The sequence below is a fragment of the Varanus komodoensis genome, unplaced genomic scaffold, assembly GCF_004798865.1.
Source record: "Varanus komodoensis strain SLA01 unplaced genomic scaffold, ASM479886v1 scaffold22, whole genome shotgun sequence".
NCBI classification, from domain to species: Eukaryota; Metazoa; Chordata; class Lepidosauria; order Squamata; family Varanidae; genus Varanus; species Varanus komodoensis.
The window spans coordinates 14235350-14251131 of NW_025335606.1; the positions used below are offsets into that span (position 1 = coordinate 14235350).

Genomic DNA, 15782 nt, shown 5'->3' on the forward strand with positions numbered 1-15782 from the left:
CATGCTTGACAGAATTGTTAGGATAAAAGGGGAAGCAAAGGTGGCGGGATGAGAAGTAACAACAGTGAAATAACTTGCAATTATATACATTCAAAAGAAACTTCCATGAGATTAGCTAAAGTATAAAGTAGGAATTACCCATTGATCCAGTTCACATGCCATAACTATCCATGGGATACTTAAGTTGTGGATATTCATGTATGCACAGGAGCAAAGCTCCATAGTTCAGTGGCACAGCACCTGCTTTGGGTACAGAAGATCCCAAGTTCAATTCCAGGAATCTCCACCAAGAATGGAGAAAATCCTGCCTGAAACATGAAGAGCTGCTGCCACTCACTGTTGATAATTCTAAACTAGGTAGACCAGTGGTTTGACTCAGCATGAAGCAGCTTCCTATATTCACTTTAGCTAAGCAGCTCAGGAACATTCAGTTGGGTTGTTCAGTTTAGCATCCAAATGTGGAATTGTGGGTTGTTGGGAGAGGGACAACCTGGAGTTACAAACTAACAACAAACCATGGATTACAATTCTGGGTTGTTTCTTCCCCAGTAACCCACAATTCTAGGTGTAGAAAGCAGCTGATCAACTCAGAGATGGAGTGTCCTTGGTCTTTTTTTTAATCTCAGAATGGGTGGTTGGAAGAAAATTAATTTGCTCCCATTCATTCGCAGCTACCCAAGGCGTAACCAAGTCCTAGGAGTCATAACGTGTGATCTGGGTCATTGAATGAGTGCTTTAAGAAATAATTCTTATATCTTGTTAAAAAGAACTAATACGGAAATGCCATTTTTTTGCTCCTCCAATGGATGGCTACTGTTCATAACCTGGCCTCCTCAATCAGCATCAGTAAGCAAGAGACAACATCTCTCTAAAAAAAATTTTTCTAACCCAGCTGAGGTATAACATTGGTAAATATTATCAAGTCAAACTGGAGGCACTGGGCTAATGAGAAGCAGCTGCAGGACTCACACTGGTAGAACAGAATGTCTCATGCTCAATCACTGGCCTATCCACTTAAAAGCAGTAGCTAACAAGTAATATAGAAGACTCCTGCTCAAGACCCTGGAGAGTCACTGCTACCCAGGGCCCAGAGTCCTGGGCTAACTGATGGTCAGACAGACTGACACTGACCTGATACCAGGTTGTTCAATACCATACATGCCCATATATGCCCTATGCCCTTGGTCCTCTCACCAAGCTTCTTGTCATGCCCCCACAGGAGAGATCCTCCTCCTCTGAGGAGCAAGATACCCCTGACACAGGCATTGCTATAGACTCTTCTCAGCCAGGAGATATGAATGACCTGGAACCTCAGAGGATCAATAGGTGCATCTGTAACCGAAAAGGAACGTTCTGGTCCAGAGACAGAAGCTGCTTCAGTCCCAGAGTGAGTCATCACCTGAGCCCCTTTAAGTAGTACCCCACTCAAAGAAGGACTCCTCAAGAGGAGGGCACATACAATTGGGTCATGGGTGGGGCTCAGGAGGTTCTGCTAAAATAAGTGCTTGTTGTTAGCCTAGCCTTTGCTGAAAACAACACTTGTTCTTCAGCTCCAAGATCTTGTAACCTGACCGTCACTCTGATTTGGGCCTTCATGTTATCAATCTTTGGACTTCTGTCTGATGCTGCCTTTTGGATTCTGATTCTACTTGACTGATATCCTGTGTAATTTGACCTTGGTGACAACTCTGATTTCTCCCAAGAGAATCCATTTTTGCCCAGTAGCACTGTACCTGGTTTTTGGCCTGCTAAATTAACTTTTCTATTTTCTTTAATTCTACACCAAAGTGAGAGTTGTAGTTTTGCAAATGCTTGCAAAAATATCAAATATTCTGGAACCTCAATTAGATGACCAACCTGTTCTCCCACAACCAATATTGAACACCATGCCACAATGTACAATTGATTTTTATAAAACATTACTGTTATCTTCCATCTTTTAAAAGATGCAACTTATTTCTATTCAGTGTTATACCAGCCTAGTTTACTTATTTGTTACATTTTTAACATTATAACATCTAACATAGCTAGATTTTTAAAAAGCTGGTAAAATCTAGCAGTCCAATCCTAAACATGTTTATCTGGAAGCACAGCTTTCCAATTTCACTGGAACTTACTCATGTGTATATGCACAGGATCACAACCTAAGAATTCCACAAACTTTCCCATCAGCATAACTGTGATTTGTTGTGAGAGAAACAAGGCTTCAGGCTAATGAGAACTTGAAAGCAAATTATACCTTGAAGACAAAGAAATGTCAAAAATACAGGCAGATGTTTCCAGCTATAATTCCTGTGCGTGCATGTATAAAATAACGTTACAGAAACTGCTGCAAAGGATATTCGGTTTAATTTCTTGTTCTTTGCAGCAACCAATGTAGACAATTGATGCTTACCAAGTTGGCTGTTCAGGTCCTCAATAAATAGGGGCTGTATTAAAATTCTGAACATGTGGAATCCCAGTTAAAAGGGATTCAGATACTACCTGGGATGTTGCAAATTCAGAAATGGCCACTATATGCACCGATACCTCTCCTCCATGCGTGTGCATTTGTATTTATTGCTTGATTTTCTATACCACCTATCTGGAATCATGAAAGGCAGTTTACAAAAATTAAGAAAACAGATTATCATAAAGACTTAGTAAAATCTTGAAAACAACTTTACAAAACTGCAATGGAAAGATCTAGCATAGCCCAGACATTTGGGATTTCATTGCAAATTCTAATAAGTCCAAGATCAGGTTTGGTTAGACATATTCCTGGTAAAACTCCAGAGATAATATAAAGATTCAGGCTGACCTAAATTTTTATATGAATCCTTCCCTGGACATCACCTGAACATCACAATTCTTGAAGAATCCCAGTAAGCTCGTAACAATCTAAAGTTTCAATCTGGGTTTATATCCCTGAAATGCTTTTTTTGCATTCTATTCGATATCCATGGTTTGTAACCACTAGCATGGAAACATGCATTTCCCTGAAAATACAACACCAATTAGCATACGCAAAGAAACACAACACATCTCCACATCATGGAGAAGACTGACTAGGTGGCCTGTGTGTCTGCCTGTACAGGTACTTAACTGTCCAGGTGCTAAACTGTAGATGGGCAACTTCAAGGCTGCTGCTGCATCCCTTCCTTATGGGCCTTTGGATTTATACCAGATTTGGATTTGACACTTCTTGACACAGAACGCATCTTCAAATAGATAACTGTCTTCTTCCAGCTCTCCAAATCAGAGGACTATCCCTACAATGTAGGATCCCTAGTCTCCCTAGATCTACTGATTTAGTTGGCCTGAATCTGAGCTAGTTTATAGGATTCAAGTTTATTTGAACTACTTGCAGGATGTTGGAAACTGATTTTTTTCCTCTAGCAAATAAGTTCAATTGTGTGTTATACATAAACTTTCTTCTGAGTTGGAAAAGAGAAACACAGATTGCTAAAACTGATTTTCCTGTCCTGCCCTGGAACACTATCGCTCTGGCTATAACCAGTTAAACTGCTTATTGAAAAACAGGAACATTTCTAGGAAAAAACTTAGACGTGGCTTCTGAGAAAATCAGGACTCTGAGGGAGGATGCCCAAGGACATGCTAATCATGGTGCATTTGCTAATCACCGGGTTGATTGTTTCTTACAAATCTATGCAGTTCCCAAATTTGCTTTGGAGCACAGCAAGGGTGAGGTGCAGGAAGGGTGAACTGGCCAGAGGAATGACAGCAAACTCATTCTGAATTGGGCCTGAGTTTCTCAGGCTTTGGTGCAGCAAGGTAATTTTGGACACTAAACCTAGAGTGCAATCCTATGTATGTTTAGGCAGAAAGGGGTCCTACAACTCCCAGCGCAGTGGCTGGAACATGCTAGGAGTTAGAGGCCTCTTTTCCTATTTGAACATGCACAGGGTTGTACACTTAAAGGTCTTACCAAAGAGGTCCCATTAGGTGGTCCTGTGCAAAGCCCACAACTAGCTGGTATTTTGTAAGAACTGTTTCTTGAGACATTTGAGGTCTTGCTAGATGTCTCCCAGACCTAGTTTGTGGCTGGAGTTAGTGAAGGTTTTCTGAGCACTGCTTCCCCTTAACACTTGTGTAATGTTAAGTATGTGTTACTTTCCAAGCATCTAGGTATCTTAATTTGGCTTCTAAATGACTCACTGATCTGCAGCCTTAGACATGTAAAGCTCTCACTGATTAATCGATCTACAGCTTTAAACACACAGAGCCTAAATCAGGAGCTGCTTTCAGCAGCCCCAAAGCTACTGCTAAGGCTACCCAGAGGCCTTTGGCCCATGGCCTGGCCAAGGCCATGGTTGCTGGCTGGGGCACAGAAACGGTCTGTGTTTGGTGGTCTCGCAAGTTACAGCAAGCAAGCAAGCAAGCAAGCATAATTACAGAACAGCTGGCCTTTTTCCAACAGGAATGAGTCTGTGTGCTCTTCCACACCAGATGCATTTAAGAAGCAACTGGACAGTTCTCTGATCAGGATGGTTAACTGGCATCCTGCACTAAAAAGGGGTTGGACTCAATGGCCTTTCTGGTGCCTTCTGCCCCAGCTGTTCTGTGACTCTGTGAATACTTACTGCTGTACCATTTCTGAATACCTGCACATCACTGTATTTACCATGTTCAGGCTGTGTGCTGTTACTAATGCAGCCAATATGATCCCCCACACACACCAGAGAGGTATCATCAGGTTTTGGGGAACCACAAGTTTTGCAGAAGAACTAGAAAACCTTAGGGACAGAAAACTCTAAGTAAGGAAGAGATACCAAAACATCCTAATGAGGACTGAGCATGCTCAGTGTCTGACTGGGTGCTGGTGGGGAACCAGTAGTGGGAATGGAATTGCTGGAATCCTGAACAGCCAACACTCCACACTGCATCATTTTGTTGCAGATCCCACTTGTTTTATATACAAAACACAAGGCTGTCATAAGTTCACTGCTCTCTCCTTCAAAGGAAACAGATGTTGCAAGGACCATGCTAAGATTTCCACCTGTCTGGAAGGTACAAAGGAAAAAGCATTCCTTTCATAGTCAATTACAATGGAGCTTCTTCTTGTTTTCATAACCTTCTTCGTATTCTGTGAGGACCTTCCTTTTTTAATCAGTGAATTCAAGGGGCAACTTTCCTTGAGATGGAGAATGTGACCTTTGCCATAGCCTATGCATCACCATTCCATGTTTCTCCTTTTGTGAAAGCAAAGAATGATTAGCCTTTTAAAGGAAACAACCCCACTAGCAGCATCACATGTCACAAGAAAACTGTCTTCATAAGACCCAGTGTAGCATTCAGCTCAGTCTAAGGCATGTTCATGCACTAATAAGTATCACTGGATTCAGTGGGGCTACTTCTGCTCCTGCTTTGCACAGGAATTGCCCATCTAGTAGCAATAAAAACTGCAGTTGAGTAAAGGGTAGTAGTTATTACATTGAATTTATACCCCACCTTTCTTCTTCTAGCAAGGAACCTAGAGTGGTTTACAAGTTTCCCCCCTCTCCATTCTATCCTTACCACAACAACTCAGTCAGGCAGGTGAGGCCGATAGTTCGTGACCAGCCCAGAATCGCCCTGTGGCTTCATGGCTGAGTGGGGAACAGAACCCAAATCCCGAGACCCAGTCCAGCGCTCCTAGCAACTACACTCGCTCTCAAACATTGTCTGCAAATGTTGGTCCCGGGTAGCAAGAATGGCTTAGTCTCCAATCCCTGCAGGTACCGACAGTTGTGCTCCATTCATCACCTGGGCAGAGGAATTGCTCTGTTCATCACCAGGCGAGAGGCGCCCAGGTTTCAGATTCTGACAGGGACACAGCAAAGCAGTAGATGCAAATCAACTAAGGAGTAAGACTTCAGAGATCGGCCTGTCTGGAGGTGGATTTCTTGCATTCACAGACAAGCTAATAAATGGAGCAATTGCATGTATAATAAAGTATGCAAATCAGCTTTGTATTTTAGGATGAACATAGGTGCTCTCTGTGCATAGCCTCATTCCACCACTTTCAAGAACATTTCTTGGTTAAGGTTATAAAATGAAAAATATAGCATCAATCAGTACCCTTTCCAAAGATTCTGATGCTATTAGCTTATACCCACTTACCTGAGGAATAGGAATAAGTCCTATTGAACTTAATGAAGTTACTTTTGAGTAGACTCGCATAGGACTGCACTGCAACTAGCACTTTATTATAGATCAGAGGCCCATATCACATGCCCCAATGGATATTTCAATAGGCTCTACCTAAAAAGGCAATTTCCTCTGATTCAAAGCTGCCCTCCATTCTTCCTTTCCACATTAACTTAATCTGTAATGTTTTCAAGAAAGCAATCGTAACAACATTCCATTTAAGAAAAGATGTGCATTCAGAGATAACGAAACTGGGTTGTCCAATACTATTATGAATCAATCAGGAGATGGCTTTTGCAAGGGACTCAAAGATTGATCTCAGTGCTGGTTCTAGGTTTTGGAGGGGCCTTTAGGCAAGACACCCGTCAATGGGCACCATTGCTCTGGGAGGTTGTCTTCTTACCACTATTGCCACTCGCTTGCTTGGCAGGTAGAAAAGCCAGTGAGGAAGGCAGCCAGGGCATTTTCTGCTCTTCTCTCTCACCACCACCACCTCAGCAAATGCAAGAGGCAGGTGACTCTTGATGCCATGATGACTAGGAGCAAGTCCATGGGGCTCCTTTAAATGGGCTGCCCTGGGCTGAGGGCTCTTCGCAGCTGCCTGGCTATGACTTTGGCCCTGGCTGCACTTCTTGAGTGAAGAATGTTCTCCCTGCCTCTCTCCAGAACCAAACAAGACATCCACATCTCATTCCAACACAGCCTTCAAACCACTGACGTCCACAAGTCAGCAATGCCAATTATTACTCTTCATAGGTACAGCCAGGCAGATAAAAGATGTCTTAAAGAGCATGGACAGTGAATCGTACACACCAAACAGTCCTAATGTATAATTTCACTTTGAGTGCTGATCTTTGTCAAGAGAGGAATGTCATCCTACTGAAAAGCTGCATGTCATCCAGATGGGTCCTGCTACTCATCAAAACATTTCAGATTTTAAAACATCTGTTCCTCCCACAAGTTCAATTCCTGGCACAAGTTGCTCTTTGGCTTGCAAGGTAAAATAATACAGATTCAAAGATGTTTAGTAGAATGTGCCCCCCCCCCCCCGTATAACTGTTTCAACAGAACTAAGTTCAAAGTAATTTCAGGCATGTTTCTGTTCATGCAACAGCACTTCCCCATCTCCTCACCCTCCCTGCCCCCCAGTCTGCTCCAGAAGTTCCCCATACCCTCAGAAGTAGTATGGTAAGAAATGGGAATTATGGCTACAGCTCATGATACCCAGATATAACTATGAAGCTCAGACAAGCAAGGTTGCAATCCTATACAGAGAGCCCTTTTGGCTAATGGGCAGGCGAGAAATCAAATAAATAAATATACAAACACCTAGAAATAAGTGCCATTAAATTCAGTGGAACTTACTTTTGAATTGTCCTTGGATGATTGTGTCATTAGACTGCAATCCTGTATGAGCTTATTTGATGCACCGAACGCCATGTAACTCACTTTCAAGTTACCATCCATGGGATACTGCTGCTGTCAGATTTTAATTTCTTAATCCCAAACACAATTTCTTCCTTGCTGTTTGGTTTATCCAATTCCTATCTGCAATCCTTCAAAGATAATATTCTTACCTCTTCAATATAAGTCATGATGATAGTTAAGAAATCAATGAAAGCTGATTTGTATTAATAGCACACATTCCCCCTTTTCTTACTGATATAAGTAAAGGTCCATTAATATTCTAGCCAATAAAAATCCAGATTTATCTGCCTTTAAAAAAAAAGTCTGTCTTAATGCTAATCAGTATAATCCACAAGCACATTGCATGGCAAAGGTAGAAAGGAGCAATTTACCTGGGCAGAAGGCAGGGCAAAGAAGCTGAAGAAAGAGTGTTGCTCTTTTGCCAATATACGTATTACCAAGTTAAGTTTCATATGCAAACTCACACAAAGGAAACAGATGGAAACTTGTTCTTAAATCTTTTTTTTCATCACCCTGGGTGAGAATGGCCTAGTAAACAGTAGAAAGGAAAAATGCCGCAGAGGGATGCCAGCAAATTGGTCCACACTGGCAAAATAATGACCTGAGGAACACTTGATATTCATTTTTAAAATAACAATCATTCATTTAATGAGCATCTGCTATTAATGATGTATTACTAGTGTGTGTTCATCTGTGGCAGCAAAGGCAAGACCTACTGCTATTGTCCCTTCAAAACCCTCTTATCATGGCATAAGCATTCATGAAATAATTCACAACACTATTTTTGTTAGCGCTGAGACAGAACGTGTGTGCAGCAGGTATGTGCAATGTATGGATGAGGCTGGGAACAACACGGAACCCACCTGACCAGCCCTCTCTCATCTCAGCCACTGCACGGAGCCTACCTGTGCACCAGCAACCTGGCCCCAGTCAGAATAAAGGGGCTAGAGAGGATTGCCATGTACACAGCTTTGGAGAGAGGTTCAAAGGCAAAGCTTCTTCTGCTTCATCCATGCACAGATTATTCACAAATGTTCATGGGCACTGCATTGGTTTCAATTAGTAGAAGTTTTGCATGAATGGAGGTGCAGCTCCCCACATGTCCAAAATCTGCTCTGCATTAGGGGAAAGGGGGGCATCAGCTGCCTCAGTGATTCCTTTCTGCTGGCAAAATGATGCCACAGGATACAGGCCACTGGGCCACGTCATCTCCAATTTATAACAACCCCAAGAATGAAAGCTCTCCAAAAAAGCCCTGCCCAGCACTTCCAAGTTCAAGGCTGTGGCTTCCTTTATGGAGTCACTCCTTCTCCCACTTGGTCGTCGTCTTCTGCCTTTCCCTAGCATGATTTTCTTCGTTCTTCTCCAGTGAGTCTTGCCTTCTCATGATGCATCGGCCTCCTTTCATAATCAGAACTGGAGCTGGGCACTAAGACCTTGGAGTCCCAAATCTTTCATTTGGAGTCCCAAATCTCAGGCGGATCATCTACCCCACCACACTTCTGTCTGTGGGCACTTGCTGAAGGGTCCAGACACCCGGATTGTTTCTGTGGCATCTGATCCCTTGGATTCCCTGGCTTTTTGATCACAGGTGCTTTGCCTCCTACAGCCACCCCACCTCTGGCCTTGAATCTTTTTGTCTGAGGCTTTATTCTGAAGTTGTCTCCTTTACAGACAAACATACAGAGAGACAAAGAATTTGGAGCATATTAAATTAGCATTTGCAGCTGCAGCCTTTGCTGCTTTTGTCTGGGTCTGAGCCCCAGATCTTTTCAGCATCTAGCGCCACCTCTGACTGTGTAATATTCTTTACCACATTTAGAAAACGCTATTTCAACGGTGCCAATAGTTGTCAGTATAATTTCATGTGCTGCGCTCACAGGACAGTGTGTCTATCTGCACCAGTCCTGCTTTCAAGCCTGCTTTTGAACAGTTCCAGGAGATTTTACAGGCCAGCAATGTTTCCTAAGAATTCTCATTCCACATTGATGGGCTGCAGGGAGGCTGCTCCACACATGTTTACATTGGCATAGTTTGGTTTGCAGAGCTAAGAGAGCGCTAAGGACTGGGAACACACTCTGGCTTGAATTCTGCAGCCTGCTGCAAGCTAGCTACACTCAATCTCTTTTGGTGATTTGGGGCTAGGCCAAAAATCCAGTAATGTAGAGAATGGACTGACTCCTCCCATAATACAGCCTCCAAAAGTTGTTAACTCAGATTTTGATTCTGGCGGGGGTTGGAATTTGCAGCTAAAATGCCAAGGCTAACAGATCCAGAGATAAGCCAGTCCCAGAGAACCAGAGAGATTCAAGTTGGAGGGGGGCAGTTCTGAGGAGCAAACTGAGATGGGGGATGGACTTAGCACCATGAAGGCATCAGCTTTAAGGGCTGGCCCACTGAGAAACACCATGTGTTCCAGACTGTTTGCCCATGGAAGGAGGAGTAGACGGAGACCTCAGTATCCTTCCCTGGATCCAGGGTATTTTAGCAGGCCTTGAGCCAACTTGAAACTCCATCTTCAACATTCAGGAATGAAAACAGTCTTCCACGCCTGCCTCAAGCAGCTTCATATATGGGTAGGTTATCAGGACAGTGGAAATGCAAGCAGACTGGGGAAGTCTAAAAAGATCTACATCAAAGCACAAACAACAAAAAGGCAACTGGCATTTCATATAAGCAGAGACCAGATTTCCCTACCAGTTCTTGCGGGCTGGGGATAATAAAACTTGCAGTTGAGCACCTCTGGAGGAGACCAGGTTAGGAAAGTCTGATGTAGAGTGATGCATATCAGGGCAATTCCGCCCCCAGACTTCATATGCATGTTCTGATTGGAAGGCTTGACAAATTTATAGATCAGCCTGTCAACAGCGGCTTGCTATATGGGATAAGTGAAACACCCAGTTTCTGAGGCAGTGAGCAGGGGCTTCTGCTGCTTTCATTTCTGCTTCCCAGAAAGCTTGTGGCTGGTAGCTGCTCAGAACAGAAAGCAGTAAAGACAAGGGCCCTGCCTATGTTATTCTACTGCATGAAGAGTAATGTCAACTGCCTCCACATTAACTGGATAAATACATCTTCTAGTCACGACAACAAGGTTACATTTCTCAATGCCCTACATAACTATGTCTTAGAATAGTTGGTCATGGAAGCAACCTGAAAAGAGGTTATGTTTAATTCAAAGTGATGCTGCCTAGGAGGATCTAGGATGAGATATGCGTGCCGTGGAGCCACTTGGAACAGTGCTCACAGTGTCATTGGAGTTAATATGCATTTAAGTCAGGGGTCTCAAACTCGCGGCCCACGGGCCAATTGCTGGGATGGGCGGGGCACAGGGGAGGGGCCCTGCGGCCTTCAAAGCGCCGGTGGTGCCCGGGCCGGCCTCCGGGAGCGACGCGGGATGAGCGGCCGGAAGACTTGATGTGGCCCAGCCTCACCCAGACTCTACTTCCAGCGGCCCCCAGGTGAGTTGAGTTTGAGACCCCTGATTTAAGTGGAAAATTGCCAAATCCAACATAGTTGCATTGGATTTCAAGAGAGGAAGCCTCTAAAATGAAGGACGAGTTGAAAAGAGCAATCAAAAGAGTTAAATGCCTTCCAAATGTTTGGAGATTATGCAAAAACACACAGAGAAGCTCAGCTGGAAAGAATGTCACAGGCTAGAAATGGTAGCAGCATATCAAACAGGTCAAGAGCATGGCTAAGAAGTGAGCTCAAGCTTGCACAAGCAGATAATAAGAGATGCAGAAAACCCGCAGAAAACAAACCCAATTTTGAAGAGCATATCATTAACAATATCAAGACCAACAAAAAGCATTGCTTAATTTATTTACTTATTTGGGATATTTCTAACCTGTCGAATCACTATGTGTCTCTGGATGGCTTACAAACAAATTATACAAGGGGCGTTCAATGTATTCTCAGTATCAGCATGAAGAAAAAGGAATAATAAATTGAAATAATTTTTATTTTTCAATGTAATCCTCCATAACTTCAATACACTTATTGCATCTAGAAATTAACTTTTCAATTCCCTGTAAAAAATACCCTTCCTCCTTGTCTAAAAAATGTGCATTAATTGCCACCTTGAGCTCTTCATCGTCGGAAAATCGCTTTCCACGAAGATCTTTTTTTAAATTCAGGAATAGGAAGTAGTTACTGGGGGCAAGGTCCGGGCTATAGGGTGAGTGGTTTATTTCTTCAAAACCACAGTCTCGCACAGCAGCCTTCGAAACACGCACCGTGTGAACGGGCGTGTTGTCATGAAGAAGCAACACACCTGCGGTCAGTTTTCCCTGCCTTTCTTCTTTAATTGCTTCTCTTAAATTATGCAGAGTGGTTGCATAAGATGCTGTGTTTATAGTTTCACCTTTTTTCATGTACTCGATCAATAAAATTCCCTTTGAGTCCCAAAACATTGTGGCCATGATTTTCTGGCCGATGGAGTGACTTTGAATTTCTTTGGAGGGTCAGCACCATTTTTATGCCACTGCATGGACTCCTGCTTACTTTCAGGGTTATAGTGATGAACCCAAGTTTCATCTCCAGTAAAAATCTGGTCGAAAATACTTGATGGATCTTCCTGCATGGAAATTATCTTCAGAGACCCTTCTCCAGGTGCCCCTGCTGAATGAGGTGAGGCAGGCGCTACTAAGAAAAGGGTCCTCCAAGTGATGGCTCCCTTCCAAAAGGGTCACCTGGTGCCTCTCTGTGGTCTTTCCAGCATCAGGTATAGACCTTTTTTTCCTGGGCTTTATAGTCTTCCATTTAAAGAATGGCATTTTTATATCTTTGCACTGCTGCTGGCTTTTACCAGGTTTTTAGTCTGATTTTCTTCTTTTCAAACTTAGTTTCTATACTATGTTTTGCCGGGTTATTGCATTGTATGGTTTTAAGGTTAGTTCTGTAAACCTCAAAGCAGAGCTTCGGCTATTTGCCAACAAAGAAATCATTCAGATGAACTCTCACAATCCATTGTGGTGTCATTATTTCACCACCAGTATAGTCACATCAGTGATGAAATGTGCATCACAAACCACACAACTGTGTCAGCCTTCCCTCAAGGACATGAAGGGTGTAATGTAAACTTTACCATCCTGAATCTGCGGTGCAAAACCTTCTTAGTACCAGAGCAGCTCAGGTCAAAGATGTGTTTTGTTCCATTCTGGCTAGAACACAACCCACAATCAGACCCATTTTGCTCTAGTCTGGAAAGGAACAATGCTGGAGCGTTCTGGTTTATGAATACCTGGAATTACCAATAGCAATAACCATTTCAAAGGAATGGCTACTTACCAGACCAGTGCAAGCGCTGACTGCTGTCCTTCCATTCCAGAAGTGGGTCTGCAGCACCGTGCCAGTGAAGTGACATGAAGTTTCCAGATGTGGGATGACCTTTGCACCAGTGTAGTTGCCATACCGCCTTTCCAGAATGTAATTATTGGACAGCAATCCTTGATGGAGGGTTAAGTTAAAGAAGAGATCCTTCTCTTTGTGCTTGATTTTATAATACACTTTGTTGTCCTTTCTCCTTAAGTCTCTTTTCCTTCTGTCATTTGATGCATGGTGGTGTAAACTGTAGGAGAGAAAATGCCCATCTGCAGTCACTTTCACTGGGGTGACCACCTCGTAGTCTTGCAAAGCTTTGATAAACTGATCTAGGGAAGAAAAGAAGCCAGAAAACCCATGTAGATTTTTATCATCATTGAAGAGTTGTCATTCATATAGTCACTTATCACATCCTACATCCAAGGAGCTCACAGGATTTTGCCATCATTTCCAAACCTAGTTCAAAGTGTTGATTTCAATTTTCTTTTTTTTAAGACCTTCATGGCCTGGTTCTCGGGGCTGATTCCAGACAGCGCAGCCTCCAGTTTTGGCAGTCCCTTGGGCGAGAGACCCTCAATCCCCACCCATCCCAGGTCATTGTCAGCAGCCACTATTGCTTCTCCTCCTCCTTTATTCCTCATTGCTACCACTTGGTTGCTTGTCAGGCAGAGATGCCCTGGGCGAGGGGAGATGCCCTGGTCCCCCTCCGCACCCCGTCTGCTGCCTTGACAGAAGTGGGAGGCATAGGAAGAAGTGTGCTGCAGTGGTGAAGAGGAGGAACAGCTGAGGTGGGGCAGGTTGTCCGGGGTCCCTGCTGTGTGGCAAGACCTTGGCAGGTGACCTCCCACGCTACCTTTCATGTCAGCCCTGGTTCTAGACATAGTCATGATTTGAGTACAGCCACTGGAATCAAGACTTGAGTTAGTCATGGCTATATATGACCAAGTTTGGATGTAAGCCTTGATACTTGAGGGATCACTTCTCCATACATACCAGCCCAGGCCCTGATAGAATTAACTGAGATTCTCTAAGTTCCTTCCTGCGATGGTCTTTCACGTTTACCTCTTTATTCCCATGGGATTTTAAAGAAAGTTTAAAATGAGTTTCCTCTTTATTTATTTAACATGCTGAAAGCATGTTGTGGAATCAGTTCCCCTAAGAGCGTTGCCTAGCACCCAGTCTTTTTGTTTTTCTGTACCAGGCCAAAGCATTTTTCTCAGTGTTATTTAATGTTAAAGGGAAAAAATCAAATCGTTTTATACTGTAATTAGATCACTATGGATTGTTTGACTATTATTTATCTACTTATGCATCCTATTCTAATTAGGTTGGGATTACTGTGACATGATCTATATTACACCTATGTATACTATGTTGTATTCTTTTATCGTATTAGGTCTTTTCTTCTAATTTTTATTCCATTCAGAAATGGTATATAAAGCTTTAATTAATTGATTAAAGCCACAGGATCCAGCTTCATGTAACATAATGCTTTTTATCTCCAGGCCTTATTACAGGGTAGGTAAGAATATCTGCTTTGCCCAATGCAGGCTCACATGACTGCTGGTGCCTCTTCCAAAACCCTGAGAAGAGGGTTAGCCATAGAGCTTTTCTGCACAAAGTGCCTCTGCATTTATCATTATCTGCTTTGGGCTGTTTACAAGCTCTTTAGATCAGTGGTTTTCAACCCCCAATCCGTGGACCAATGCCAGTCTGCAGATTTTCTGCCAGTCTGTGGGGGGCAGGAGGCAGATCCCACTCACCGGGAAGGATGGGGAGAGGAGAGATGGCTTGGTGGGATCCGGCTGGAAGCCATGATGTGCCAATTTTGGTATTTTGTTCTTCTGCTATTTTTTGTTGCTTAGTTTCTGATTGTTTTGGAGAATTTTCATTTTTTGGTATTGTGTTTGGAAATGAATACACAGAATACTGTATTATGTGTATGATGCTTTTTGTTTCTGCCTCAGCAGTCCCCAAGGCGGTTTTCCTGTCTTCACCGGTCCCCAGCTGTAGAAAGGTTGAAAACCACTGCTTTAGACGGCAATGTGTGGAAATGTGTAGATGTGAGCAAAACCAATTTTGCTTCTGTTTGGAAACAACCCTTTCTGCAATATTTTTGGAGCAGGGAAAATTATATTTTATTGGGTAGCAGAAAAGCAGGAAAAGAAATTCTCCTCATTTTGTGCTTGGATCTCAGTTCTATGACAAGACCAGAACTACATGCAGTGGATTAACATCCATTTGTAGAAAAGCGTGTAGGATAGAGAAAAGAGGCACTTATGGTGTGGTTGGAACGTGCTTGCCCCAAGCATCTGGGAAAGGGACTCAGCAACCATATGAGCCCTTTCAAGGGCCTGCAAGATGTGGCCTGCAGTGCCCAGATTGGTTGCTGGCAGTGCCCTCTGCCTTCTAAGACCACCAACCTGATCAAAACAGCATTTTGCATTAAACTAGACGTTAGCATCTCCTTTCTTATGCTGATTGTTGTCTCCAAAAAGGTCTTTGCAAGCATTTCAATATTTGCTGATATGTTGCACTATCTTTACTGGACTATCAGCCATCATTTCCTTCTGCTTTGGCCACCTGGGTATAAAAGTGCCTGCCTTTGTATTCTTCATCACAGATTCAAAGTGTGCACTGCCAGACTATGTTGAGCTGCATGGTAACATTACTTTTTTAATTAACACCCACAAGGCTGGAAGAAGCCCTCTAAATAAGGTCTGATGTGATGCCTAGACTGGCAATGAAATAACAAACCGACAAACCTAAGCAGGATATTTACGTGTTTTGGGTATGAACATAAGAGCTGAGATGTATCAAACCAAAGACATAGAAACATAGAAACAGAGCGAGTCAGAAGGGGTCTCCCGGGCCATCTAGTCTGACCCCCGGCTCCAGCTGGC

At 43.2% G+C, this 15782-nt stretch overlaps 1 protein-coding gene across 1 annotated transcript in view; it reads right to left on the reverse strand.

Moving 5' to 3' along the window:
* Positions 1-13739, reverse strand: part of ADAMTS12 (ADAM metallopeptidase with thrombospondin type 1 motif 12) — a 138127-nt gene extending 124388 nt beyond the window's left edge. Inside the window, exons 1-2 of the mRNA XM_044431052.1 lie at positions 13733-13739; positions 12847-13208 (exon numbers count right to left, since the gene is read on the reverse strand). Coding sequence (XP_044286987.1) covers positions 12847-13208; positions 13733-13739 — 369 coding nt within the window. The remainder of the gene's footprint in view (positions 1-12846; positions 13209-13732) is intronic.
* Between the last annotated feature and the right edge of the window lie 2043 nt (positions 13740-15782).